Here is a 25,912-nt window from a genome sequence, read left to right as displayed (position 1 = left end):
CATTCATAAAATAAATGAAACTTTTTAATTCCATACTTTTTCTGAATATAATCTATCCATCTTCTCCATACAATAATATATCTTTCTTGTGTATGATCCTTTAAATAAGCAGAAATTTTTTCCATTTCTGCAAAACTAAATACTTTAAATATCCATTCTTCTAGAGTAGGCAAAGAATCTTTCTTCCAGTATAAACCTACTAATAACCTTGCTGCAGTTAATAAATTCAACATCAAAGTAGTTTCTTTTTCATTTAAGTCAACGAAAATACCAAGTAAAAATAGTTGAGGAGTAAACTTTATCTTTCTTCTAAAAATCTTTTGAATGTTCCACCAAATCATAATCCAAAAAGCCTTTACTTTTTTACAATTCCACCAAATATGAAAGTATGTCGCATCATTATTACCACATCTCCAACATTTGGGCTGTATATTGGAATACATACAAGATAATTTTTTAGGATCCAAATGCCATCTATAAAACATTTTATAAAAATTTTCTCTCAAATTTTGAGCTTGTGTAAATTTAACATTTCTTATCCAAATTATCTCCTATAAATCCAATGGAATCGGTTCCTGTATATTATGAGCCCATTTAATCATACAGTCTTTAACCAATTCTGTTTCCGAATCTAACTCTAATAAGACATTGTATATTCTTTTTATATGAGCCGGACTTTGATTTTTAATCTGAATAACCAATTGTCTATCTTCTAATGTTATTCCCTCTTTCTTATCTACAGTCCATCTGTCCACTATTTGTAAATATTGAAACCATGACTGTAGAATATTTTCCTGCCTTAATACATCTAGGGATTTCAAAGCCAATTCGAACCAGAACAAATTAACAATTCTTTATACGAGATTTTATCAAAATTTGTCCCCTTAGAGGTTCCCTCAATTACATGTCTGGGAATCCCCCAGATAGGTATTTTATAATTTAATCTATAATAATACTTTTTCCAAACACGAAGTAAGGCATTCCTCAAAATATGTGATTTAAAAGTCCGATCAACTTTCTTATTAAAAATTAAATATGCATGCCAACCATATATTAAATCCCAGCCTTCCAGAAAAAGAATATCCATATGTGTTAAATTAAGCCAATCACGTAACCAAGTTAAGGCGGCTGCATCATAATATAATTTCAAATTAGGTGCCTTAAGTCCCCCTCTTTCTCGAGCATCCTGTAATATCTTAAACTTAACCCTTGGTTTCTTCCCGGCCCATATAAAATTATTGATACCCTTTTGCCATTCCTCCAAATTTGCCTCTTTTTTAAGAATAGGTATCATCTGAAACAGGAAAAGAAACTTTGGTAGAACATTCATTTTTACGGCTGAAATTCTCCCCAACAATGACAATTGCAATTTTTTCCAGTCTCTTAAGTCCTTTTGAACTTTTGCCCATAATGGTTCATAATTATTCTTATACAATTTTCCATTTGAAGCAGTTAGATATACTCCCAAATATTTAACCTTTTTTACCATCTGAAAACCTGTGGCTTTAATCAAACTTTCCCTGTCCTTAACTGATATATTCTTAGATAATATCTTGGTCTTATAGTTATTAACTTTAAAACCAGAAACATTCCCATACTGTGTTATAAGTTCTATTAAACAATCAATCGCTTGATTCAGTTGTTCCAAAATTAAAACCAAATCATCCGCAACTGCCCGCAATTTATACTCATTCTTCCTTATCTTTACACCCTTGATTAACTTTGATTCTTGAATCTGAATCAATAAAATTTCCAATGTTAAAACAAATAACAATGGGGATAATGGAATCCTTGTCTTGTCCCTTTTTGAATATTAAAGTTCTCAGTCAGTCCCCCATTTACAATAATTTGTGCAGATTGCTGCTGATATATAGCTTTAAGTGCATGTAAAAAATTATTCCCAAAATTCATTTTCTCTACCAATAAAAATAAAAATTGCCAGTCTAATTGATCAAAAGCTTTTTCAGCATCCAAAAAGATAAAAGCCACAGGAATCTGGTTATTCTTATCCAAATACTCAATTAAATTAATAATTTGTCTAACATTATATTTCATATATCTCCCTGTTATAAATCCTGCTTGATCACTATGAATCAAATCTTTCATAACCTGCATTAGTCTATTTGTCAGAATTTTTGTAAAAATCTTATAATCAACATTTAATAATGAAATTGGCCTATAATTCTTAGGCTCTGTAAGATCCTGATCTTCCTTCAGAATCAATGATATAAAAGCTCTTTTCCAAGAAGGAGGAACTTGCATACCCAACAAAATACTATTAAAGAGTTCCTTTAATGGCCCTATCATTTCTTCAGATAAAATCTTATAATACCTCGAAGTCAATCCATCTGTTCCAGGAGACTTTCCAACCTTTAACTGCTTAATAGCTAAACCAATTTCCTCCACAGTAATTAAGTTATTCATCCCATTTTGTTGTTCCTCTGAGAGTTTAGGAAAATGTACTGATTGTAAATATTTATCTATGTCAAAACCCTTTATGTTATCACTTGAATATAATTTTGTATAAAAATCCAAAAAACTTTTTCTAATCAAGTCTTGCTGAAAAACCTCAGTACCTTTATACTTTACTTTCTCTATAATTCTAGCTTTCTGTTTCTTTCGTAATTGATAAGCCAACCACCTCCCAGGCTTATTCGCATTACAAAAGGTATTATGTCTCATATACGACAGATTGGTAGCCACCTGATCTGCCATTAACATGTTAAATTGTTCCTTAAGCATCTTTATGGATACCTTTAAATTATTATCAGTTGGATTAAGAACCAACTCTTGTTCTTTTAGTTTAATCTCTTCTTCTATTTCTCTACGTCTTTATAATCCTTTTTCCCTAAAAACTTTATTCAATTGAATCAAAATTCCCCTCATATATGCCTTACTGGCATCCCAAACCATTGATGTCCCCTTATTCATGTTTATAGCAAAAAAAAAATCCTTTAAATGCTCTTTACACTTTTGTACAAACTCCTCCCGATTAAACAAGTTCTCATTCAGTCTCCAAGATCTTCTATTCCCATCTTCCGAGTATAACTCCATCCACACAGGACTATGATCTGACAATGTTCTAGGAAAAAATTTCACCTTCCTCACTCTAAAGAGGAAGTCATTAGTAATCAAAAAAAAATCAATCCTTGAAAATGACTGATGTCTATCAGAATAAAAAGTAAAGTCTCTATCACTTATGTTTCTTTCTCGGCAAATGTCAATAAGCTCCAATTCTTCTTTCAAATCAAAAAAAGTCGTAGGTAGTTTGGTTTGGATAAAAGTTTTAGAAGAACTCCTTTTGTCTATAGTTGAATCTAACACCCCATTCCAGTCACCCATCAAAATTACCGATTTATAATCCAACTGAGATATCTTGCCATGCAGCAACTCATAAAATTGTTTCTGTTGTTGATTGGGAGCATATAGTCCAACAATAAGAACTTTTCGGCCTTGTAATAATAATTCCACAAAAAGATATCTTCCTTCAAAATCAGCCTCAATTAGTTTAGCTGAAAAAGTTTTCTTCACATAAATTATCACTCCCCCTTTTTTTCCTGGAGCTGGAGCAGTAAAATGTGAGCCCAGACGGGAATTCATCAAAAATTTAGAATCCTTTGAAGTTATATGGGTCTCTTGCAAACATATCAAGTCATTATTATGTTGTTTCAAGTAATGAAAAATCTTTCTTCGTTTCTGTGGCACATTTAAGCCATTAACATTCCAGGTCAGGAACCTGACCATCTCCACCGGCCTGGAGCCTCTGGAGCATGGCCTGCAGATCAGCTGTCGAAGATCTTTTTGGTCTTGCCCCTCCCACAGGCTCTGTAGTAACCATACTTTCAACTTTATCACCACTCTTCTGCAACTGCTCTTTTTCTTTACGTTTATGGGCGGCTCGTGTCATCCTTTGCTCTTTTATGTCAAAATTCTGTGCAGCTTGTTCCATAACCATCATTGATGAAGCTCCTGCCATAAGAGACTCTTCCGTTATCCTTATTTGTGTGGGTGATGACGATCTTGCTTTTAAAATAGACTGATAAAAATCTCTTGCCTTAGAGACAGTAGTTAATCTGTGACGTATCCCCTCATAATTTACTATTATTCCTCTTGGAATCTCCCATCTGAACTGAATTTGATGATGTTTTAGCTCATCAGACAAAAAAGTAAAATCTTTTCTGGCTCTTAAAATTTTTGGAGGTATTTCTTTGAAAATTATCATATCTTGATCAGCAATTTGAAACTTTTGTTTGTAAAAAGCCTGTATAATTTCATTACGAATAGATCTTCTGGAAAAATACATAACCACATCTCTTGGTAAATTTCTCTGTCTGGCAACCCGTGAGTTAACTCTAAAAAATTTTTCTATCTCATTCTCAATTATTTCAGGCCTCCAGCCAATATTAAGAGCAATATCTTTCACAATAAGCATCTTTAAGTCCTCCTGAGAGTTCTCTCTCAGGCCTCTGATACGCAATGCATATTCCATCTCTCTATATTGTGAAATGATTTGTTCATCCTGTGTAATTTCTATCTTATTCTCTACCTCCTGCATCCTAGATTCCACTCTTGCTGCATTTTCAGTAATCTCTTCCATCTTATCATCAATCCTCTCTATATGCAGGGCAAGGCCCTGAAAAGCAAAAAGTATATGGTCCCTTACTTGCTTGTTCTTTTTCTCCAATAATTCTTCTGTATTAGCCCTCTCTGCAATTATAAGGTCTTTTACTTCCTCCTTAATATCCAGGGCATGCTGTTTTAAAGCTTCTTGTAAATCATTAAGAGAAATTGCAGGAGGAGGAGGAGAAGATGGAGGTGATTTTGGTTTCTGAGAAGCAGGCTAAGCATTGGAGAAGAAATAGGAACTTTAGGGGCGGGAGGCAGACGTTTTGAAGCCATTTTCTTAAGTTCCAAGAAAAAAGATTCTTATTGAAAAAAAAAGAAAAAAGGGGGAAAAAATCACAGTTCTTTTAAATATTTTTTTAAAAAAAACAAAGAAGAAAAAAGAAGAAAAAATAAAAGCCAAATTCTTACTTCTGTATTTAAAGAGTTAGTCTGTATCCAGGTTTTACTTTGTAACACAAATCAGGCAAGAAAGACGATCGCCATTTTACTTTTCACTTTCCCTTTCTTCTAAAGGGAAAGTGAACAAAAGAAGAAGAAGAGGAAACTTGCTGAAGTTAAAGGCACCATCAAACTTGAGCACAGTCTCTCCTGGTCTGCTCCGTCTGCTTTCAAATACTCACAAGCAGCTGAAAAAAAAGCAGATGTGGAAGCGGCAGCTTGCCTCATCCCAAAGCTTCGGGATGAAGGCTCCCTGGAACGCGGAGATTGCTCAGGCTCTGAGGGAGCTCTACCCTCCGATCCCCAAAATAACAGGGATCCAGGGGAGCTCTTACCTCTATCTGAGAGCTCTCCTCCTCCCTTTTTCCCAGGGAGGAGATTCAAGCCACGGGACAGCTGATTGTCAAAGTCCCGCGGCTTTTACACGGACCAGGAATGGGCGGCTTTGTAAAACGCCACCATTGTTGTCACTGGAACCACCGGAAGTCCTTCTTTGGCATCTTCACATCTGGCGGGATTTTCTATGGCACCACTTCCGGCCGAGCGACTACTACTAAGGAATTTCAAATCTTGTAAGACATTATGACAAGTGCCTCAATTTGAATGGTGATTATGTCAAAAAGTAATGTAATGTTGTAGTTTTCTAATGTATATAATAAAAATTCTGTATCTGCAAGTGTCTGTCACTGATAACCAAATGGAGGTTTATTTCCAAATTGCCCTCATAATTAAAGGAGAATTCCTGCTAATACAGAACAGAGAAAAATATTTTAGCTCTGGAAGAATTTAATTTGGTCTGATACAATAAAATCAGCTTAAAAGAAGAGATAGATGATGATATAGCTGAAAATCAGGATGGATATGGATTTAAAATTGACAAGATATAAGACTGATATTGACAAAGATGTTATACAAAACTAAGAAATGAAACTGGCTGAGGTTTAAATAGCTAAAAGAGACACACAAATACTTGGATACATAGATCTTAATTCAGAAAAGTGAGTTAGGAAAACAATTTTCTTACTCAAGATTTATAGAAGTGATGTGTTATACCTATGAAGGAGTTCCTGAGGAAAGAAAAAGAAAAAAGAAATCAGCTTTTGGGACATTACCTAAAAGGAATAATCAAGACCCTTAAAACAAAACTAAGATTTATAAAGTGGGCCTATTTGATCAAGGTTAGATTGCATATGATCCTCTCCTATTTAACAGATTTTAATGGGTTTTTCTTAACTAGGACTGATTGGGTTTTAAAGATTTGTCTATGGATAAGATGGGAAGCAGAGAGTTTTGCAGTATTTTTAAAGAGGGTGGCAAGCTATGATATTATATCTGAGAGGACATGAAGAGAAGATGATAAGAAATTAATTTGTAGTACATCATTTGAAGGGATTAAAAATTAATATTTCAGTTTGTTGTTTCTAGCTCTTAATGGATTTTTTTCTTGATTAAGTTTGAATGATTGGGTTTTAAATATTTGTTTAAAGATAAGGCATAGGAAGAATTTTTTTACATGGTGACCGCTAGGAGGATTGTACAGTATATGCTAAGCATTGGAAAGAAAAAAAAATACAAACTGTTGAAGAGTGGATTTTAAAAATGATTGAATTAGCAGAGATGGCAAAACTAACTACCTTAATTAGAGACAATGGATTCAACAACTTTATAAGAGGCTGGAAGCCATTTGTGGACTTTCTATGTGTTAAATACAATAACAAATGGTTAGCAAAGGGATTTGAAGATTACTGTAACTTTTGGTCTAATCTGTTGAGTGTTTTTTTTTCTTTTACATATATATTATAATTAGATGTGCGGTGATATGATTATTAGACACATAGATTTCCACATCTGGAATATTTGTTTATTTAATAATATCATTTTTATTAAATATAGAAGGAAAAGCTTATAACTATTTCTAGACCTGTTATGTAAGGGGAGGAGAACCTATTACTTTTTCTATATTTATTTTTCAGTATCTAATTGGGGTGGATTCTTAATGTTTAATGTTAGACCTATTTGATATTTGGGATTTTCTTCTTTTTCTTGTACCCAATTTTTTTTTTGTTTTCATTGTTAGTGTTGAATGTTTGTTTTTTTGTTCTGTATTTTATTTATGTTGATTAAAACAAATAAAAAAATAAAAAGAAGAATTTTTAGAAAATTACAAAGTATCATATAAAGAACCGGAAAGAATTATGAAATTGACTTACTTGTTTAAAGTTAAAATATATGTATTGTTATTTCTGTTAGCTTTTAATGGATTTTTGCTGATTAAGATAAAAAATAAAGTTATATTTGCCCTTAGATAAAAGATGAAACATGGGATGAAGACAGTTTTGGTTCAAATATTACAGAAGGTTTTAAGCAACTGAAAATGTTTATACTTGTCTTGAGGAATGGGGAAGTTGGTTCTTTTTCTATATATATTTTCTTTATATATATATCTTTCCCCTCTTCTGCTTTCTTTCTCTCTTTGCACTTTCTCTTTGGTTTTTTGTTTGTTTACATTATCCTTTGTTTGTATTAGTTTTTTAAATTTAAATAAAAACTATTATACAAAAAAAGAAATAGATGCAAGCAGGCTGCAAAGAAATTGTGTGGAAATACTAACAGGCATGTGGATAATTTCTAATGACTAGGCTTTCAAAGGGAGGAATTAAGTCATAACATTAGCTCTGACTGCAAAGAATTTTTTCCTGTACCTGTACTGGCAAACGATCCACAGGGATGTTGTTGGGTATTTGGCAGGTCACCTGATCCTTCAATATATTGAGGTAGCAATTTGTACCAGCCACTGACATAGAAATGTTCATGCAGTCTGCCAGAGCATCCAGTCCCTTATGCTGTGCAGAGAAACGTAAAATACTTGATTATAGCCAAGGATCAATCCTACTCATCAGCATTGTCTATTGGATTTATATCTCAGTTCCACCCAGTGTCCCAAATAATCCTGCGCTGAATTCCACATACAAATTTCTTTATCCCAAAAAACCCAATTGATGTTGTATATTCTCAAAGTACCTTAACTCCCCACCTCCATTTGCTTGTTTTGTGAGTGAGGCATTTTCTCACAATTATTTCCCATTAATATCTAGCCCTTGGAAGACTGTAAACTATAGTTCTTTCACAATTTCTCTGAATTGTCTTTAATTGGTTACTCTCAACAATGTACATTAGGGCTGTACGGCCCTCAAAAATGAACCAAAGAAGTGCTTCCGATCTCAGAGCTCCTCTCTGTATTCTTTAAAACAGCCCAAGCTCTCTCATTAAACTTGAATGACCATGTTTAAAGTAGCACCACCATTTTTCAGGCTTCCATAGAAATGTCTGAAAAGTCAGGGATGCTCTGTTCATCCAAGCCTGGAGCATCTCTTCCAAGTAATTTTTGAAAGATGCTGAGTTCTAATATACACTGTGAATTGACTTGAATTTGAGTCAATATATACTAATGGGAGAGAATACAAATGTCAACAATGAAATACTAGAGAGGATTATCGGATCTGAAGCAGCGCGCATGAGCAGAAACTTTAATGTTCCCGCAGAAGAACATTTAAGTGACTTAACCAGCATAGTCCAGGTTACTGATGTTACACTGTTCATGCAAGTATACCATTCAAGTGGACAAAGGTACATATATACTGTATCAGACCAGTTTAACAGATTTTGAATTAGCTCTCATTCTCCCAAGGCTGCAGAGCCTTCCTTGCTAAATTTTTGGGATAGGGAAGCCTCATACTTACAGTGATTTCAATCTTGTCCTCTCCTTGTTGGAGTTCATATACGTGATTTTCAAAGAGATCAATGACCGGCTTAGGGTAGTAGCGTATACGAAATGTCTTCTGCCCCAGAACTCCATCCATCAAGACCCTCAGGTTCCCATCAATATGTCCCACTTTATTTTCAGATGGATAATCAGGACTTGGACACACCAATATATCTGTGGACAGTGACCTTCCACATACCTGAAATGACAGAAATCAGAGCACTTTCATCTGGCTTCATTTTATCAACCTAATCTACGCCAATATACCAGCTCATGCAGGAGTTCAATTGTCTGAACAAACGTATACAAAATGAAAATGACCATAAAAGGAATTGCTATAGGAAAGCGTTCAGAACTTGAGAATATATCTGAATGTGAAAAATGGCAGTACATAACATCCTCTAGATTACGGGTGTCAAACTCGCCGTGTCACATGACATGTCACGGAGTATCATGACTTTTTTTGCATTGCCGGAGCTGGGGTGGGCATGGCCTCCGTATGATGCAACCAGCCTGTGGGCTGGCAGTTTGACACCCCTGCTCTTCCTTTAATCTAAAGGAAAATTGTGTAACATAGAATTTCACACCCTGCACAATTTGGTAAATTCTTGGATGTATGGTTCTTTTCAAATCTGTGATCTGGATTTTGTCTCTCATATAATGGCTGAAAATAATTTCAACCTTCTTAGAGATGTCTATGGAGATTCTCAGTCATCCAAGTCATGGTTGTCTGAAAGGTACTTTTTCAAAACGAGGCAACTGGACTTTCTTTTTTCTCTTTGAAGACGTTTCACTTCTCATCCAAGAACAGAGAGCTGAACAGAGCTGAACAGAGCTGAAGAAGCTTCTTGGATGAGAAGCGAAATATCTTCAAAGAGAAGCACATTTGGGACTTCTTAGAGATGATTTTCTTCATCTATGAAATTCTCTTCTGAATTTAAATATGAATCACAGAATCATAGAATGGAAGGATTGGAGGTGCGTACATATTGCACATATAATTGTAGAATTACAGAATTACAAAGAGGCATTGTCCATCAAAATTTTTGAAACAGCCAAGTAATAGCTGGATTTCTATAGCACAAAACTATTCTATTTCCATGTCCAATTCAGTTCTTTTCTCTTATACCAAAATATTCGTAATATAACATAAAGAATGTTTCAACAATATCCAATGAATTGTTTGTTATCTGCTGAACAGATTAGTCACAGTTTCCACCATTTTAATGCTACAAAATGAGGTCAATCGTTTTGTAATGAGCAGAAGAAAAGTAAATTCACATGAATTAAAAAGAATTTTAGAAGTAGCTACAAAAATGAAAATAAAAATGAAATCAAACTAAACAAGGATGGGGGGGGGAAGTAATAAAAATGAGACAAAAATAATTGTACTAAAAATTGAAGTTAAAGATAAAACCAAAGATCATCTATACATGGAATGTCAGCTACAGCAAAATAACCTTCCAAGTCCTTAAAAATTATTAAGGATCGCCTTAATCTTGTACCTTGACACATATACAAACATGGACTCAAAGCTAGAGGAAAACATTTTCTTGAACAACTTGCTCTTTTCCTAATCAGTTCCTAAGTGAAATTGTTTGTATCTCTGCACATTGTGAACTCTACATGATTCAGAGCAAGTGAGCAGAACAACTGTGCAAGCTTTGAAGTGAATCACTTTTCTAGCTGCTGGCTTGTTTTGAGACAGTTAGGATTCTTCATTGTGCAGGGTGTCTAATATGCACCCAAAGAAAACAATGGCAAGGGAGATGAGATGGAGGAAAACTTGCTTTCATCATCACTCTTTCATATAATTCTAATCTCAAACTGGATTAGAATGGCCAACTATTCTCTAGCCATGCTGGAGGGGAATTCTGTGAATTGGCCCACATTTACAGTTGTTGGAGCTGAGAAAGACTTGCCAAGACTGGTATCCTCCCTATGTATATTATATTTTCTTAGGTTCAAGAGTACAAATTCTTCACCAATCAATCTCTGGAGCCTGGGCAAAGTTACTACTGAAAGCACCTACTAAGCCATTTTCTAGCTTTTCCACATGTAAGCGAATTCTTCCAGAAAATGTAATAATGGCTAAGATGAAGAAAGTCTTGAATGCTATGCAGAACGCTAGCTTCTCATGGTAATTTTTATATGCAATGCAACCCAAAGCAGCACATTTATTCAGGCAATTGCCCTGAAATCCACAGGGAACCTGTTTTGAGTAAATAGCTACAGTCTTCATAAATAAATATCTACAATTCTCTTTCTCTTTTTCTCGCTTTTGAAAATACTCACTTTAGCTTTGCTTTGTACTCCAGCAGACTCAAATTGCAGCCTCATGTTATACACTGAATCCAAATTGGCACCATAGATGTAGATATTGGAGCCCCTGCAAGGAATTGGAAGGATGTGACACAAAAGCAAAGATGTTCTATTCTAAGAGCCCTGGCGCAGCATGTCAGTGATATATTCAGATATGAACATTATCCACGAGAAACTGTAACCCTATATCTAACTCCTAACATTACAAACATTCAGGCCTGCACAGGGCAGTCAGACGCTCCCACTTTGCTAAAAATTGAATGCATTCCTAACTGAATTCACTGGAAATTACTTCGGCACATAGGATGGAGCTGCTGGGAAAACCCTTCTTAATTTCATTGAATGAGACAGCTGCAGTGAAATCTTATCAATTTTTATTATCTATACATGTTTATAAGTCTTAAAGGTTCAGGACACTAGAAACTTAAATGCACAGAGTACTATATGATTCACAGAATAATGCCGAGACACAAGAAGAAGAAAGAATATGCAGTTCACTAGAAAACAATTTAATATCCAAAGGAAGTAATTATAATAGTCCAGGTTATTTTTGTGGATATTTTAAAAAATGATCCATAATAAATATCTGGATTTATTTATTAAATTTTGTGATATGTGGGAGTTTTGCACATTCTGTAATACATATTTATTACATAAGTGGCCTTTCAACTCACATAAGTCTTCTCAATGTATGCTTTTAAATATAAATGTATACATTCCACTATGATTTTTTTTGTATGCAAGTCCCCCAAATATACACTCTTTTTAAAAATATCTTTTATGTGGGAAGAGTAGACTAATCCTTCAGAAATCTGGATGTAGAAGAAAAAGGAGACTCACTCATAACTGCAGTTGGGAGAAATATCGTATATCTGAGGGTCTTCTCGATACCAGAAAGGCTGAGGAGAAAGAAATTGCTCTTCATCTATTATTACAAACACAGATGCATTGATCAAGTTGCTTGAAGGTGGGGTGGTACAAATTATGGCCTCCTCTCTCTGGCTAGGGAGAAGGGGAAAAAAAGCATGACAGAACTCTCCTTATCAATAGATCTTTTAGCCTGTTTCTCTGCATCAGCTTTTTACAGCAAGTCACTTTCCTCATGTCTTAAGACTGCCAGTCCAGAATTCCCAGCAAAAGCAGCTAAAAGCATCCAGTTGGGAATTCTGAGAGTTACTAATCCAATCTACCGGTACATCTAGAAGCACTGTTGTTAGGGAATATTGTTCTATGTTGTCAACTTTATGAATGTACTAGACAACCTGTGATCCATTGGGTCATCATTTCAGAGATACTTCTTTATGTAAAAAGAAAAAAAGAAATTAAAATTAATTGAATACGTTTAATGGTATTTGCTATCTCATGAAGACTGAATGATTTGAGGGATATAGATAGATAGATAGATAGATAGATAGATAGATAGATGGATGGATGGATGGATGGATGGATGGATGGATGGATGGATGGATGGATGGATGGATAGATATCTGTGCCGTTGATAATATTTATATGTATATGGACTTGGTTTTGTACCTTTGAGGGGCTACTGCCTATGTGTTTAGGCAGTTGTGCCTAGGCAATTGTTTATGAAAGAATGGATACCAAGTGAATTGATATATACCTTCCCCCCAACCCCCAACAACTAGCCTATGTTCTTAGAATACAATGTGATGAAATCTGTATAAGATCTGTGTTGCCTGTCATCTGGGCTGCTGCTTTTGTTTCTTAAGAACTTGGTGATCTTAATTTAATAATGAAACCAGTACTTGGAACTCTCAGGGTTCCCCTCAGGATTCTTTACTTTCTAAACTGTATTTATATTATCCCAAGAAAGGAAATTGCTAAAGTACATTGCTGCATTTTTTTGAATAGCTGAATGTAGACAATATTCAAGATACTTTAAAATATCTTTAAATTATCTAGCATCTAATGATAGAACAGTATACTCTTATCTGGATTTTTATATACAACATATAATCTGATGACTGCTCCTACATTTTTCATTCTTTCCAAATAAGTCATAGTTTCTGATACAGAAGAGTTTTTCCACTGCACCAGCCATATTGAAAGTTAGATCCCTAGAAAAATCTTCTTTCCTACAAAACTAGGGAATTAAATATAGGCCATATTCTATTCAATACAGGGAAGGCAGAAGTTTGTTAATGGAAAAGTAGCTAATTTCCCCCTCACCATGTAGAGTAAGACTTAGTTTATGAATTCTGTGTGGTCAAAATTCAATTCATCATTTAAAAACTGAGTGTTACCAAGTCTTACATCATTATTATATTATTATTCTTGCATCTGAGTTGGAGTTTTTATTTTTGTTTTGTTTTCTATATCTTGTTTTAGCTCCCTTCATCTTGTTTTTCATTTCTTCTTCATGGTTGTATTAAGGCAACCTCCCCCCCCCCCCCAACGCTGGTTGCATGAAACACTCTGAGTAATAGTTGATTGATAATTGGTGTGAATGATTACTTCCTCACTACAACAAACACTATGCAATTCACTTGCTTTCCTACCAGAAACTGAGACTATGACATATTTGGAAAGAATGAGACACGTAGGAGCAGTCATCAGATTGTATGTTGTATATAAAAATCCAGACAAGAGTATACTATTCTATCATTAGATGCTAAATAATTTTAAAGATATTTTAAAGTATCTTGAATACTGTCTACATTTAGCTATTCAAAAAATGCAGCAATGTACTTTAGCAATTTCCTTTCTTGAGATAATATAAATGCAGTTTAGAAAGTAAAGAATCCTGATCACTATTCCCATAACCCAGCATAGACAATGTCTTGATTAGGGCTTCCATATCTGGGTTGCAAGAATCCAGGTAAACATTAGATACTAAACATTTCTTCACTCCCCGGGACCATCTAATGCTAGTCCATTTTTTTCTCAAGCTCAGGCATGGATGTGCTAACCATGAAGAGTCCAAGTGTTTCTAACTCTGAAGGGTCCAAGTGAATTTCCAAGAAGTTTTTCAAGGCCAGGTATCTTTACAAAAAGATGTCATACCAATTCAAATGTATGGCTAAAGCTTGTATAACTCATTCCTCTATACCTAATATCCCACAGCCTTTCAATCCAGTTTGATATGCTGAAGCAAAAAGAAAGCATCCTGTCATACCTTTTCTCACTGTCCACAGGACATTCTAGATTATTAATCATCACTTTCCGTGTGCCTCCCACAAAAAGGTTTTGTCCTCGAATAAAGATCTCTGTTCCTCCAGCCATTGGACCATAGGCAGGGTGAATAGAAGTTATGTTTGGCCGCTGTTGAGGGTGAATAGCACAAACAGTGACACAGTGCTCATTGCTTTGATATAGCCAATTATTGGAACACACTCTGATTATAAACAATGTTATTATTAAAAGCATTGAATATACCTAATACTCCCACCTCCTATTTTCCCCACAACAAAAACCCTATCAGGTGGCTTGGGCTAAAAGAGAGCAACTGATAGGGGTGTACAGAAGAGAGTTTTGCTCCCTAGCTGATCATCTTAAAATGTATGATAGTGAGAAAATTTATCGCATGCTGTTGATTTAGAGAAAGCACATGATAAAGGCTGGAACTCTGTAATGTTTTGTGTGAATATTGAGTTGAAGGTTAGTTGCTAGATTAAGAGCAGAGTATAGGAAGATGGAAATAAAACATGCGTGAGAAAATTGAATGTTCAGCAAATACTTCAACACTGAATAGGAATGCTTGCAGGACATAAGAGAATGTTTGTTTGGGATATGCTTATGCATAGTTTGCATACAGATGCTGCTGTACTATTGAATGAGAACTTCAGTGAGTTGCAGAAAATGTAAGGTTATTTGATGTAATATGTATCTGAACATTAATGTGCAGGAACAAATACCAAATAGCTATGTTTAGTGAAGGAAATGGCAAATGAAGGCAAATTATATATAAATGGAGAAAAAAAATTGAGCAAATAGATGAATTTGTATACTTTGGTAGAAGTGTATATTAAAGATAAAAAAACTGGATGGATAAATTTTAAAATGTGCAAATGCTGATATATCAGGTGACAGTATGTCGTCTGTTAAGAGCAATGATGGTTAATTCAAAGAGGTAAAATGACTGGTTGTAAGAATGCCCTCCTGTTCACTCTATTTTATGGAACCTGTATATGTCATGGGAAACTTAAGAGTAAATTGAATACAATGGAAAAGGGATACTTAAGAAACATGTAAGGTAAAACAAGAAGAGTCATAAATGAATGGATGCTGAAAAATTGTGGGCTAAATAAAAAAATCTATTGGCCTTCCTGAAAGCCCTTAAAACCCAGTTCTGCCAATGAGCCTGGAGATCTCATCTCTCTCCTGAAGTTTCAGAAAACCCTTGAAAACCGTGCTCTGGTATCAGACTTAGGGTTGATATTTCCATTTTATATACTATATTTATAGACACAGGTTTGCCTCACTTGAATTCAACAATCCAGATGACAAACTCATGGAACTTTTCTGTATCTGTCTTGTTAAGACAAGTTGGAGCTCCCAAGTGTAAAATTGGCCTTGCTTTAAAGAGAGTTTAGAAGTCCCAAATTCCCATCAAATTCTAATCTGGGCAAATCAAAATCTTATTTGAACAAAGTCTGTTAAAATTTGTAGAAGCTTTAAGTTACATTAAATCTTCTGCACATGTCCACTGATGGTTTATAGCCAAGAAGTTATAGTTTTGAGCATTTTTGGATAAAATTATAGGTAAATGCAGAAATTTTGCAGTGCCAACACCCACCATTCCCAGGCAGCATGTCTAACAGGCATTATGAGAATGATAGTTTAAAATGTTGAGGCCAGAAGTTCCATCTATTTTTTTTTTCTCCACTGGCTTGTATCTACATCTGCTACAGAGTTTAACATTATCGATTACCAGACATCAGTGCATATCAGAAAGTATTTATTACATTAATGGAAATTTATTGTAAGAACATTGGCAGATGCTCAAGGAGTAATTATATTAAACTCACCATAAATATAAAGCCACTGAGGATTGAGGAGCCAGTGATGTAAAATGGGCTTTCTTTAGCTTCTATAATGGTCAGATTAATCTGTTGTGGTTCCATGATTTTCTCGATCCCCTTTGGTGACAATGTGCAGACAAGAACTTCAGCAAAATCCTTCCACTTTGGCACTTCGCTATACCTGGAAAGCAAGTAGTGTGAAGAAAGGGCAAGGAAAATACTGATTATGCTAACCTACTGCAATCTAAGGATTTTTCAGCATCAAGCAATGATACCCTTTTCATGAATCATCTACTATTAATTAGTAACTAACCTTGACCTTAGTCTAAGATTACTAACTTTGGAATGATGTAGAAATAGTGGAGAGGTCACCTCTCTCCATTCCTAGCTGGCACCAGGAATGTACCATTTGACTCTTGTGGAAAGGAACAACGTCACAAAACAGAATGCTGGATATAGAAAACTGAACAGCCTGTAGTAGAGCACGATGGTTGTAAGCCATTCTTTCTTTGAAAACACTATTGCTCCATGTAGTCATTATAAATCCTGACTGACAATATGTTTCCCACATCAAACATGCCCACAACCTCAGAGCCATGGATCCACCCACTAAAACTCTACATATTATATGTAGGTCCATCCTTTTGAAAGAAGGCATACAAGTTTACCTCATCATTGGTTTCTTGTTTTATTCTGTTTTTTTATTGCAGGTCAACACTTACTACAGTGTACTGGGTCATAGAGGGTTACCTCTAACAATTCTTTGCACTTTTAGCAAACGGTAAAAACTGCTACTCATTTCCGCTCTGGGAAAATTGCCAGTGTGTAACCTCTGACACAAAGAAATGTTTCCTGGCCTGATTTCCACATGAGAACTATAAGGCTGCTCTTGCACTGCAACATAAAGCTTGTGACTTCAACTCATAACCTCTCCCAGGTAGAAATATTTAAGAGAGTAAATTCCAGAAAATTTCTTTTCCTATCCCAATTTCGCCTTTTGTATATGTGCACATAAACAGATAAAAATGAGCAAAAATGCATACTTGTTTTAAAAAGTGCATCTTTAAAAGGTGCACGTATTTATTCTTTTGAAATGTTTTGCTTCATAACTGAAAGAATACAGATGCACTGGAAGAGACAACAAGAAGAAAGTGGATAAGACAAAAAGGAAAAGATGCAAGACTATGCTGACTGAAGGGAGCTGTATGTAATGTTCCCTCCTCCCATTTTCTCCCTCAGCAAAAGAAGCAGGAGATAGGTTGGGCTGAGAATGACTGGCCCAAATTTTCCCAATGAATTTCCACGGCTGAAGGGGGGAGGGGCTAAAAACTGGGTCCCTCTGGTCCTAGTTGAACACCTCCAACTATTATACCATGGAGTATATGAGCTGTGATGGCGCAGTGGTTAGAATGCAGTACTGCAGGCTAATTATGCTGCCAGTTCGGCAGTTTGAGTCTCACCGGCTCAAGGTTGATTCAGCTTTCCATCCTTCCGAGGTCAGTAAAATGAGGACCCAGATTGTTGGAGGCAATATTATGCTGACTCTGTAAACTGCTTAGAGAGGGCTGTAAAGCAGCGTGAAGCAGTATATAAGTCTAAGTGCTGTTGCTATTGCTATACCATACTGTCTATGGAGATTCTCAGTCATCCAAATATGGTTGTCCCAAGAAGGCTCCACACATTTGCACTTCTCAGGTGACCCTGAGGACACGGGTAAATCTCCAAAAAGGTTTCAACGGCTCTCTAAAAGAATGCAAATGACCATCTGTCCGAAAGCAATATAAATCCTTCCACTCCCCACCATCTAGTGAGAGCTGAAGAAGCTTCTTGGATGAGAAGCGAAACGTCTTCAAAAGAAACACAAGAAAGTCCAGTTGCCTACTGAAGAAAGCTCCTTTGAGGCTATACCACACTGGTTCTCTTGTTGGCATTTATATTCTACACTCTTCAGTGCACTCAATGAGATCCTGGATGTTTTAGATTAATAAATTTAAAAAAAAACAGTTATGTTTTATTTATACTGCATTTCCTATCTAATGGTGCTTGGGGAATTATGAAGAAAACACCACACACCCAATAAAAGCCCATTAATACTGAGCGGCTGCGAAATTGTCATGATGAGTGGAAAGACAGACTCACACCTCCAGGGCAGATCTGCACAGCTCTGCCTCTTCCAGCCCCTGTCCTTTTGCAGAGAATCCAGGGGCTTCATTTTGTCAAGGAAAATATGGCAGACTTCTCACAGCCATGGTAACATGGAAACGTATCATGGCACAAGTTGCTCTGCCCTAACGTCTGAGCCTGGGTGCCCACAAGGGAGGCAAGGAAAAGCCAGTGGCGACATATGTAACACCATCATGCAAAGGGTGCAATTTTCGTACTTGCATCAGCCATCAAGATGAAAGCACACAATTGTGTCATTTGACGCCCACTATGCACATGCTGTCATTTTGACATCCTCAAGGCTTGTGATGGTTGCCACTCTACCAAACTCTACTCTGGCCCAGGGACAAGCCCTGTGACAGATGCTCTTGGGGAATTAACATAGACATTTTAGAAAAGGTAAACATTTCAGAAAAGGGTAATGTGGATTCCCTGGATCCATTTTCCCTCCTGACAAGTGAAGACGTTATGCAATAATTGACACACAACACCCATCTCCATGTTTTATCCCCCCACACACTTTTCCCATGTATGTATGCATGAAGCAAATCTGAAGAAATTCTTTTGTGAGTGTTGATGTATGAGCCCATGCATGGGACCGAGTTAGGCAGAAACCAAGTGGGGAGAAAGAAGGGAGGCAGATTTTCTTCTTACCGGTTTGCTAAGCTCTCTTCAAGTAGCACCGAGCAGGTCTTCTGTCCTACTGTAATCAAGTAGTCTCTAGGGCTTGGGCGTGAGCCAGCAGTGCCAGAGAAATATGGACGAGATTGAAACCCCTTGCCGCAGAGAGTCAGCTTGGTGCTGCCATACAGAGGTGCGTTTCTGGGATGAAACTGGGAAAGCAGATAATAATTATCATCAAGATTATCAACGACCAGAGCAGAAACAGCCCTAAAATCTCACTATCTTCTGTTGAAATGTTAAATAGTATGCCTCAAATTCAGTTGTAAGCAGCAGCCAAAAGGGCAGGCATATTTCTGCACAGAGAGAATGTCCAGGGGAAATGACAAACTTTCTCCATATACCCTGCTCATCCAGCTGTTGCGAAAGCTGGGCTGATGATGCAATTCATTGGAGGACACTCTGTCATTATCACTTGTAATGGGGTAAGCTTGTATTAGTAAAACAAAACCAAGCCGGAAAGGTTCAATTTGATGCAGATAAAAATCGTGACCCATGTTATTTTTGGCCATATCCCAGGCCAACAATGACAACTATGTATTTTTAAAGACAGGCTAGTATCAATGCTACTGCAGATCAAACCAGCAAGAAATGACTATGCAAAGGAACTGCTGATTAGTCACGGAACAGACTTTAAACAAGGATGCTTTCTCTCCTGCCCTGATTGCTGCACATGTGTGAGTGTCAACATAGTCCCACCTGAATTTGAATTCTATTGCTATATTCAAAATAAATTCTCAAAATTTAGTTCCACATAAAAGAATATTTGTCTTTAGATTTACATAAAAGGGTTAGCTGTACAAAGCAACAAAAAGTGCAAATCCTGTTATGATATTTTTTATCATTCTATTTACCATATTTAAGAAATATACAAATGATCTAAACATTTCAATGGTTTCCTCTATTGCACAGTTTAAATAATTTAGTCAATGGGTCCTTTACAATTACTATATATGATATATGAAGGTGAAAGTTTACTTGATTAAAGTATGTTTGGCTAAATATTAAGTCATCTTATTACAGACTATGACTAGTGGCGCAGACAGATAACCTACAGAAAAACTGCTTGAAACCAACTAGCAAAAGCTGTATCCATGTAACAATCTATTGTTGCACAGTACCTCTCTATTGGAGCACAGCCCACTGAGCTCTAACTTTTTTTTGGTACTTGGAAAGATGCAACTAAGAGAACAGTTATAATTTCCTATTGCCTGCCAAGGAAAAGTCAACACCAAGACTCATTTTTTTTATGATTGCAATTCATTGGCAGCAATGATTATTTCTTATGTAATAGGCAAACTCCTACAAGTTCCTAAAAGATGTAAAGATTATGAATGTAACCTCAGGAAAAGCAGAAAGTTGGCCAAGTTTGTGAATGAAGCTGTACTATTCAAATGTCAAAAAACACATCTGATTATGAAAACTTCCAAGAAGGATCTATTTAAACTAGTACAAAGAATCCTAATTTCACAAATGCACTGAGGGAATCTGAAGTATCTGTAAATACCCAGGGAAATGATTTTGGAAGTCAAGATGGATTTTGTAATGAAAATGTCAATTTCATGTGCAGCAGTTGTGAAAAGAATAAATGTCACACCCCTGATTATTAGGAAAAAAAGTCTGAAAACAGAAAAGTCAGCACTCCCATGGCTTTATAGAAATCTATAAAATATGGTATGCTCATATCTGAGATAGGGTGTATAATTCTAGTGGTAACTTTTGAAAAACATTGCCAAAGAGCTGGAAAAAGTGCAGAAGAGGGCAATCAGAATGATTGTCTACCTTAACAGAAGAGATTAGAAAATTTGGGACTCTTTGGAAAAAAGTGGGCTGAGCAGGAACACAACTGAAATCATGCACTCTCTTAAAACATTAGGACCAGTGAAACTGGTTAGAAGATTCAGAATAGACATGAAAAGGCATTTTTTTTTCTAGACAGTGCATAATTATTCTAACACAAGACATCGGAATGGCCATTAACTCGAATGGCTTTAAAAGGAATTGGATAAATTCCTTGGAGGACGACTCTATCAGAGTTCAAGTCTAAGAGATCAAAGTTGTCTTCAGGCTGTTGGCAGAGTACTTCCAAATCCTAGTTGCAGTGAGAGAGGAATACAGTATATCTCTATCTTCTATCTATGAACAACCCAGAGGCTGGACAACGTTGGGCAGAACTTGGATTGATTCTGTTGTGTGTTCTATTGTTAAGAAAATTGTCATTGTTATTAAGAAAAGCTTAATTTTTACAAAGCTTATGAATTTTTATACCTTACATTGATGTAGAGTCCATTACATTGCATTTGATACTTTACTGTTGGGAAACGCCCAGCCAGACAGGAAGGAGGGATCAAGGAGGGAATTAGTCTTGAGATCCAGGACTGACTCAACCCCCCTCCCGCCCAATATCCATTGAACCTTATCTATTTCTTCCCAAGGAAAGGCAAGCAGTCTGGGGAGATTAATGCCAGGCGCAGATCCACACATGCAGATTTCAAGCTGACTCCTATATTATAGGCAGTATACAATCAAGGAGTTAGCTTGAACTCTACACATGATGGATTTGGTCACTTACACCAGACACTTACATTGTTTAGTTTATACCTTATATTTAGAAAAACAAATTATCTCCTTTGACAAAGATACAGAAGATCTACAGTGCACTAGAGCCAGCTGTAGCAGAAGCAAAAGTGGAGGGAATATAGAGAGAAGATAAAGGTTCCTTGCATACATCAGTGAGGACTGGAGGGCAGCTCTCTTGGTTCCATCGTTTCTTGCATTCCTCCTGACGAGTACATGAATCTCCACACCAGCCACACTGCATGAAACGCTCTGCTTTCAGGCAGCTGAGGCATGTTAGGAAATGCAGGCAGCCTGGACCAGTTTGGTTTACCCGGAATACCTGCAAAATGGACAAAAAATATCAAGATGAATGATAAAAGAACTAACAGTCTTTTCCACAGCCCTGACTGGGGCTAATGCCCCAATCTACAAAAATGTTTTTATATTCCATCAGCCATATTCACAGAATGATTTGTAGCAGAAGTAAAATATTTAAAATGTAAATACAATTTACATCCACAGAGTCATTCCTTAAAAATATATCTGGCATGCTCCCTGCCTATAGCTTGAATCAAGATAGCGGAGACCCTGTATAGGGTTGAAGATAATCCAAGCTTCTGTAAAAAATGGCCACGAGTTCTCTACAATTCTACCCAGAACATGGCTGAAATATTAGTTGGCAGTAGATCTACAATGGAAATGATTCTCTGGATTAAACTGATCTGTTTTGGGACCAGATCAACACTTCAACACCTCGTGCCATTTCCAGTTCAGAAGATGTATTTTCAGAAACTTCAAACTACTTCTAGAATGGGTAGTTTGGAAAGAGATTCTGCATGGGGTTTGGAGGAAAATAGAATATTCTGGAATTCTCTCGGATGTTCCATCCTTTCTTATGTGTGAATTCAATCATTATGATCCTGAGGTGGAAGACACCTTCCACCTTAATGTAATAAACAAGATCCTTTTCTTTCTGAAAAGATAACATTAAGCAGGGAAAATAACAATAGCAACAACAAAAGCTTCAAGAAGCAAACAAGAGGATTTTCCTGAACTACATTCTGAACTAGTACAGAAAACCTCTGTCAATAGGTTTTGCTGAACTTACATATTAGGCACTGAATCTAGACACTAACAGCCTTTTGCTTGTAATGTAAAATCAATGCATCTTCTTAATAATCCTCCTCCTCCCACAAATAAAAGAATCAATAATCCTACATGGTATGTCTCAGTCCAAAGCAGACTCAGTCTCCCTTGAGAACCCAACATGCCTCACCTCATTTCCTGTGGCAAAGAACAAAGAGTGATGCAGCTTGCCAATTTCTCTCAGGACTGGCAGTTTCTCTCCCAAAGAGAAGTTGGCCATTTCAGCTTTGTAGAAACTGGATCCATCAAGAACCATCTAGAAATATACAGACATACACACGTACGCACATAGAGAAATTTCCGTCAAGAGTTCTCCATTAGAGATTGTGATTATAAAAGAGTGTTGTGACTACATTTCCAAATTTATCTGTGGTGTCTGCTCAGAAGCATGGGAAACTGAAAATACAGTTCTTCCTGTCACTACAAATTCAATTTCCAACAACCCCAATTTAATTGCTAGCAACCATTTTCCATGCATTTAATAATTTACTTTTTCTGATCCATGAAGATTTTAATTCAATAGCAACTTGAAAAGATAACTTTTCTGAATATTCGATTCAATAGCAACCTGTCTGAAAAGTCTACAGGGACCACAAGTTAGGATCAAGGAGATAATATAGGCAACCTGGAAATTTCAGATTGTGCCCTCCTAACAGAAACATTTGTGATAGACCCATTGTATATGGCAAAGAGCAGCAGTTTTAACTAACCTGTAAAACACGTCCTTCAGATGTGCCTAAATGAGCCACAGTAAGTTCTCCTATTGCAGTAACAAAGATAGAGGTTAGCAATACATCAGACATTCGTCCTTGCAGAAGATCCAATTTGAAACCATCCATGGCAATAAAAGTAGGTTTCTTCAAGCAGCTGATGTCCACCACTGGGGCTGAGAAATTCATCTGCCATGACAAACAGACCATTAGATATAAAAAGAAACAGGGCTCATGCAGGGTTGATTTTGCGTAGAAGAGGCTATTAGAATCAGAGTCTTATGTGAAAGAAGGATACCTCCTAGATATGGAATTCCTCACATATTTTATCTGTTGGGATTCCCAATTTTATCTATTATACTCCAATGCCACTTCTGCAAAGGCCAGGGAAGGTACAAACACTTGAACTTCTAATTATTCTGGAAGGCTACACCAGTGAGGAAGTAATAAAGATCAAGCCTAGAATTTTTCAAATTGGGTTTTGTGGAAGCACAGGGCTCCACAATCACTTGAAGAGATTCCACGAGACACTAAAAACAATTTAAAATGTACCAGTCGTGGATACATATTCAGTCATATGCTCCCTCCTCAGTACTGCTCTTCCCATTTCATTGGCTGTACATAATCAGCCTTTGCAATCAGTCCATACAAGAGGTACCAGCTAGTTATCTCTAACCATCTTGTCTTCCCAAGTTCTTATTTTCTTCTGTTCAATCATGTTTGATTCTTGGAGACTGCCCGGACAAGTCTCTGCAGTTCTCCTCCTAAAACTCAACTTCCTGCCTTCCTCCCAATTCGAACAAACATCTCCCTAGGTAGCCCATACTTTCTAAAAAAGCAGCTGAAGGATTAGGCTGAGAACCTAACCAAAATAATTAGGCCTAGTGATTACTACCCTTTCCTCCTTCTCCACATTGGGACGAATGACACAACAAAGAACCTGAATATAATAGTGAGAGATTACATACAACTAGGCAATAAAGTTAAGAAGATAGGAGCACAAGTACTATTCTCATCCGTACTCCCAACAAAAGGCCAACACCCATGGAGGGGAAAAAGAATTCTAGAAATAAACCACTGGCTAGGGTTGGTGTCACCAAGAAAATTTTGGTTTTCTGGATCATGGACTACATTTCCTATGCGAAGGATTCTTGGCAAGGGATGGGCTTCATTTCACGAAAACAGGCCCAACTCATTAGGAAGGCTTTAAACTAAAATTGAGGGGGGGAGGATGACACGACTTCGCAATTAACAACAACACCACAAGGTTCCGTCTTAGGCCCAGTACTCTTCAATATCCTCATCAATGGCTTAGATGAGGGAATTGAAGGGGAACTCATCAAATTTGCAGATGACACCAAACTGGCAGGAGTACCCCAGAAGACAAACTCAGGATCCAAAAAGATCTTGACAAACTTGAACAATGGGCCCTATCCAACAAAATGAGTTTCAATGTGGAGAAAAACAAAGTCTTACTTCTAGGCAGGAAAAATCAAAGGTACAAGTATAGATTGGGTGAGAACTGGCTTAAAAACAGTAACTGTGAGAGGGACCTTGGAGTCCTAGTGGACAATCACTTAACCATGAGCCAGCAGTGTGCAGCAGCAACCAAAAAAGCTAATACAATCCTGGGTTATATAAACAGAAGCATAGAATCAAGATCACATGAGGTATTAGTACCACTTTATAAAACCCTAGTAAGACTACACCTGGAATACTGCAGCCAGTTTTGGTCACCATATCACAAAAAAAGATATTGAGAGTTTGGAAAAAAATCAAAGAAGAGCAACTAAGATGATCAAAGACCTGGAGACTAAAACATACAAAGAACAGCTTCATGACTTGGGTTTGGCTAGTCTAAAGAAAAGAAAAAATAGGGGAGACACAATAGCAGTATTCCAGTTATTTGAGGGGCTGCCACAAAGAAGAGGGGGTCACATTATTCACCAAAGCACCAGAGGGCAGGACAAGAAACAATGTTTGGAAACTGATCAAAGAGAGAAGCACTTGGAATTAAGGAGAAACTTCCTGACAGTGAGGACAATTAACTAGTGGAACAGCTTGCCTCAAGAAATTGTGGGCGCTCCATCACTGGAGATTTTTAAAAAGAGGCTAGACCAAGGGTAGGGAACCTTGGCTCTTTTATGACTTGTGGACTTCAATACCCAGAATTCCTGAACCAGCCATGCTGACTCAGGATTTTGGGAGTTGAAATCCACAAGTCTATAAAACAGCCAAGGTTCCCTACCCTTGGGCTAGACGGTCACTTATCTGAAATGGTATATAGCAGTGATGGCGAAACTTTTAGAGACTGAGTGCCCAAAAACTGGCCCCATCACTGCTCTACTCCCTGCCCCACCCCCACCCTGTCTGCCCACAGGGTCACTCATTGCCTCCAGGGCCCACCGCAAATTGCTCAGGCAGCCCAGCAGCACCATGGCAGCCATACTCTCTGCCCACACCCTGCAGCATCAACTGCGCGATGGGGCATGAGGGCAGAGTCTTGTCTATGCTGCCTGGCT

General features: G+C 36.8%; 1 protein-coding gene across 2 annotated transcripts in view; it reads right to left on the bottom strand.

Annotated features, from left to right (window-relative positions):
• The window catches only part of MST1R (macrophage stimulating 1 receptor), a 62,968-nt gene that overhangs the window by 16,755 nt on the left and 20,301 nt on the right, over positions 1–25,912 (bottom strand). For both annotated transcript variants that reach the window (XM_039333901.1, XM_039333909.1), the window contains exons 3-12: positions 23,391–23,579; positions 22,811–22,936; positions 21,704–21,874; positions 18,949–19,127; positions 16,138–16,312; positions 14,286–14,431; positions 11,990–12,151; positions 11,123–11,216; positions 8,805–9,026; positions 7,767–7,907 (exon numbers count right to left, since the gene is read on the bottom strand). In XM_039333901.1, coding sequence (XP_039189835.1) covers positions 7,767–7,907; positions 8,805–9,026; positions 11,123–11,216; positions 11,990–12,151; positions 14,286–14,431; positions 16,138–16,312; positions 18,949–19,127; positions 21,704–21,874; positions 22,811–22,936; positions 23,391–23,579 — 1,605 coding nt within the window. The remainder of the gene's footprint in view (positions 1–7,766; positions 7,908–8,804; positions 9,027–11,122; positions 11,217–11,989; positions 12,152–14,285; positions 14,432–16,137; positions 16,313–18,948; positions 19,128–21,703; positions 21,875–22,810; positions 22,937–23,390; positions 23,580–25,912) is intronic.

This window comes from Crotalus tigris, unplaced genomic scaffold (assembly GCF_016545835.1).
Source record: "Crotalus tigris isolate CLP2741 ecotype Arizona unplaced genomic scaffold, ASM1654583v1 scf7180000017625.6296891, whole genome shotgun sequence".
NCBI lineage: Eukaryota > Metazoa > Chordata > Lepidosauria > Squamata > Viperidae > Crotalus > Crotalus tigris.
The sequence above is the reverse complement of the archived record's forward strand: the minus strand, read 5'-3'. Positions and strand labels throughout refer to the sequence as shown.